Source organism: Etheostoma cragini, chromosome 7 (genome assembly GCF_013103735.1).
Source record: "Etheostoma cragini isolate CJK2018 chromosome 7, CSU_Ecrag_1.0, whole genome shotgun sequence".
In the NCBI taxonomy this organism is placed as follows: Eukaryota; Metazoa; Chordata; class Actinopteri; order Perciformes; family Percidae; genus Etheostoma; species Etheostoma cragini.
Genome location: NC_048413.1, coordinates 799,385 through 803,766, shown reverse-complemented (window position 1 = coordinate 803,766; position 4,382 = coordinate 799,385). Strand labels below are relative to the sequence as shown.

The 4,382-nt window shown below is 44.1% G+C and overlaps 1 protein-coding gene across 1 annotated transcript in view; it reads right to left on the bottom strand.

The window, feature by feature from the left end:
* Positions 1-2,484, bottom strand: part of xkr7 (XK, Kell blood group complex subunit-related family, member 7) — a 54,814-nt gene extending 52,330 nt beyond the window's left edge. The window contains exon 1 of the mRNA XM_034877686.1: positions 1,844-2,484. Within this exon, the coding sequence (XP_034733577.1) occupies positions 1,844-2,448 (605 nt within the window). The 5' untranslated portion in view covers positions 2,449-2,484. The remainder of the gene's footprint in view (positions 1-1,843) is intronic.
* Positions 2,485-4,382: the final 1,898 nt, after the last annotated feature.

Below are 4,382 nucleotides of genomic sequence, written 5' to 3'. Positions count from 1 at the left end.
ACTAAGGTCTATATAAAGAGACTTCAGATACAGTATTAGGGACCACTAAGGTCTATATAAAATAGACTTCAGATACAGGATCTAAACAGTATAAAAGCATCCAAAGAGCACCATGTCATTGGACCTTTAATTGATAGTTTGGCCTGTTAAATGTAGCCAAAATGTTCCCGGTACAGAGATGTTAGGATTAAAACAACGTAAAAGACAGACAGGCAGTAAATACTCTTACTGCAAAAGCTAGGACAACGTGATGGGACAACTATTGTGTACATTGGGTTTCATCATTTGGAGTCTGGCCCTCTCCTGTTTCAACCTGGTCTCGCTTTGCCAGACCTTCCTCCACAGCGCAGCAAAGGAAGGTATGGCTAGTCCACACGGCATTCTGGGATGGGAGAAAAACGTGCTCCACAAGAACAACAAAATACCTCAGTACATGATTATATTTACTTAGTTGCTTTCCAAAACTAGAAGCTTGTAACATTGTACAAGTATATTTTGTTTCCAGTTTAGTCTCTTTATATGTATTATAATGTGCATGTCTTAATCAGAGTTGTTGTAAAGATTCAGAAAATATTTAAATAATAATAATTTTGTCTTGTGTTCTGAAGAGGAATTCAATAAATTCTAACACGAAAAGTGTGTAGGGAATGTACAAATATCCAGGTGTGTTCACTGTTTCGTTGTTTTCTTAAAATGCAATAAATACTTTTCAAAAGTCAGTAGGTAATGAAATCATTAGGATTTCAATATTGATCAAAACTATTGGGATTATGATTGTGTCCATAACCACGCAGCTCTACATTTTGCAAACATTTTTTGCACATCAAGTTGTGATTGGTATTTCTTTCGTTGTATTGCTCCTTAGAGCTCTTTCCTTCGGAGTTTCATTGACATGAAGAGTGGACGTAGAGGGGCTTTCATACGGTCTCCTGCATGGGTTTTCACCTGACAACTTGAGGATGTGTGAACTTGAAGTAAAGTAGCCAGATGTAAAATATGTTTCCCAGTGTTTGAAACGGTCAACACGTTGTCTCAGATCACGTGAACGTGGTTCCGGAGGAATCTGGATCAAAGCAAAGCCCATATCTGACGAGGGAAAGCCCAGTATAGGACGTTAGATTGGATGTGTTGGGGGGGGGGATACTGCCTTAAAGATTTTGCCTTGGCATCCTCTCATTTACATCCATCTCACTGAGTGTGGAGGAAGAAGATTCAGTTTCAAGATCACTAACATGATAAGCAGCCATGGAGAGGAGGAGAGTATAGTCGATAGTATAGCTGTCAGCTTGAATGAATGAATCTTATACAAAAAATAAGCACCTCAAAAAGCAAGACAAATATTAATACTGTCGTCCGAAAGCAGTAGGGAGAAGCACACTGCTTTTTGAAAAGGAACCTTGACATCATTAATCACAAAAAAGTGAGGAGGTAGAGTCATTCATATTTGGACTACCGTGTGAAAGTCTGTGCAACAAATTTTCAACAATTTTCATAAATAAATCTCTCTGTTTCCTGGTCGACTTCTGCACATCTCTGTCACCAGTATGGATGACAATGGCAGGTAATATTAGGGGGATACTCGCACACACACACGTGCACATGACCGGGCATGGACGCACGTAGACGTAGCGAGCACACACGTTAACACACACACACACACACACCAACACACACACACACACACACACACACACACATACACATCTCCAGCACTATCCTGTCGGGAATGCTCCAATGTGCACCGTGCACACATTAACACACAGCAGCACGTATGCATAAAAGCGCTCACGCCCCCCCCCACCCAACTCTTGTTTCCTACACCACACCACACCAGCGGTCTTACCTCCACACTTGCCCCAGCTGCAGAACGTGAAGCACGGTTTGAAAGACCCACATGCAGACGGTGCAGCACCTCCGGGGGGGCGCTACTCTCCCAGCCGTCGCAGGCGGGCCAGAGGAGGTGTAAACCGGGGTAGCATTCGTGGCGTTCCCCGCCGCCGCGCAGCCACCGCGTTGCTCGCTGTCCTTGGTGCTTAAAGTGTTGTCGCTCGCCGCGGTTGCTCCGCATGCCTCGCCTGCCGCCACCGTGCCGCTGCCGCTCGCTGCTCCGTCCCCACAGCTCAGCTCCGAGTAGTCGTACACGAACCACCTGAAACTCAATACCTGGACGACCGCGGAGGGGACCACAACGAAGACGAGCGTCAAGCCGAACCACCAGTAGTCGCCCCTCAGGTAGTAGTCGGCGGCCAGCCACAGGTCGCTCGCGCCGTCAGAGAAAAAGACGAGCAGGGCGCAGAGCACCCAGCAGCAGTCCAGCGGGGTGTAGGGTTTCCCGCCGCCGGTGGCGCTGCAGCGGGGCCGGGTGGCGGGGATCCCCGGCTCCGACAGGCTCCTGGGCGTGTTGTCATCTTCCACAGACACCGCTGCTCCATCCGACTTAGCGGCCATGTTGGGTTAGGATAGGAGAGAAAGACAGAGAAAGAGGTGGGGATAAGGGAGAGAGAGAGAGAGAGAGAGAGAGAGAGAGAGAGAGTAGGGAGGGCTGGCTGAGTGCAGGAGAGAGTGAGAGAGATTACATCATAAGTAACTCATCATCAGCCAATTAATCGCGAGCCATCATCAATAACAGCGCTTTTAACACCATGACCCAAGATGTTTCCAAGACAGATGAACAATTCTGCACACAATCAGTTCTTTGTTCCTGTCATTAAAAATCTCTCTGTAACATGACGCTATCTCTGCAGCAGCACTCTGGGACACATGACAAGACTGTGTTGAAAGGTGGTTTTACATGCTCCTCGTGCTGAGGATCCCTTTCTGACTGGTACCTGTGCGTGTTTTGCATCCTCTCCACTGCTCTCTGTGCTACTCAGGCAAGATGAATCTCCCTCCAGACAATAAATGTTCTGTGCATTGACTCAAAAATCCTGACCGTCCTTTAAGCGATGAGAGATTGGGAGACAAAGCACTCAGCAGTCTGTATGAAAGTAGCTTCCAGTGACATTATTTGGTTATACTGTATATATCAAGAAAAAGCTTTGCTGAGGTTTTGTCCTGCTTCACATTCAGACAGATGTTTAAATAAGCTTTTAACCCTTGTGTTGTCCCCCCCCCCAAGAAAAAACAGACACAAATTTGACATTTTTGTCCCTTTTTCAGACATTAGTTTTCCCTAACACCACCTAACTACCACTAGTTTTACACTACGTTTTGGAATCCATGGTCAATAACCCTCATTTATACAGAAATGTGTCTAATATTTGAGCTAAAAAAGGAGATATTATGAATAATTTTGACTAATAGTTAAGCTCAAAGGAACATAAAGATGAGTTTCGTCAGGAATGAAAGTGATTAATTGGATTTGCAGAGAGCTTTTTAAGGAATCCAATCCATTTTTTATGCTAATTTGGTTAAAAAGAAAGACCTTTAAAGGGTCAGATTTGACCCGAGGACAACAGGAGGGTCAACACCCCCCACAGGTTTTTCTTTCTTTCTTCTCTATGTGTACCCTTAGCATACTTGTAAATATCAATGTCTTTGTTTTGTCCTGTGGTCGTGTCTCTCTCGATCTACTGGCTACACTTGGCCCCGTTTTCCCCAGGGGAAAGCAGGGGACGCTGTCATTGGGTCAAGTGCAGGTTGACCTGTCACCGTCTACGCCCAACGGGGAAAATTGCAAGACGACCAAAAGTCCCAAGCTATATAGATTTAGAAAGAAAATAATGGAAACTAACACAAATTAAAGTAAATGATCCTAGAATAAGGACTGGGGAAGAACAGGAGCAACAACCTGAATCCCATGTCAGCTAACTTGTTATGTGTGCTGAGTTTAGTCAGATTTTGTGGTGATGAGAAGAAGAAGCACTGGACGTTTAACACTTATTATACAAAAGGGAATCCATGAGTGCAAGCAGACTATTACATAAGACCAGAACAACTGTGAAATAGTAACTTCTTTTAGTGTGGGAGTTAGGAGAGTTGCATAAAAATGCTAAATATTTGTTAAGTTCTTCACATGCTTAAGGTAAACTGTGTGCTCCTGAATCAACCATTGGACAAAGCATAGAGATGTTACGAGCTAAGGGTCAGAACGTAACTATGCATTAAGTTAAGTTTTAGACTACCTCCACCATTGGTAACTTGTTTCACATCTTGTTTGGTTCTGACCAATCAGGGTCTATAAGGGACATCATTCACAATTACCTCACACGCATGAGTGAAAGGCTCTCACACACACTATTGAAATGCTTTCATACACTACTGCAAAATCACACGCTTGTATTCCATACTGAGAGTATTTGAGAGTATTCACTTGTATTTATGTGAGGTTTCAGTCTACTTTGTGATTATTTATCAGTATATGAAAGCAGTTCAATAGTATG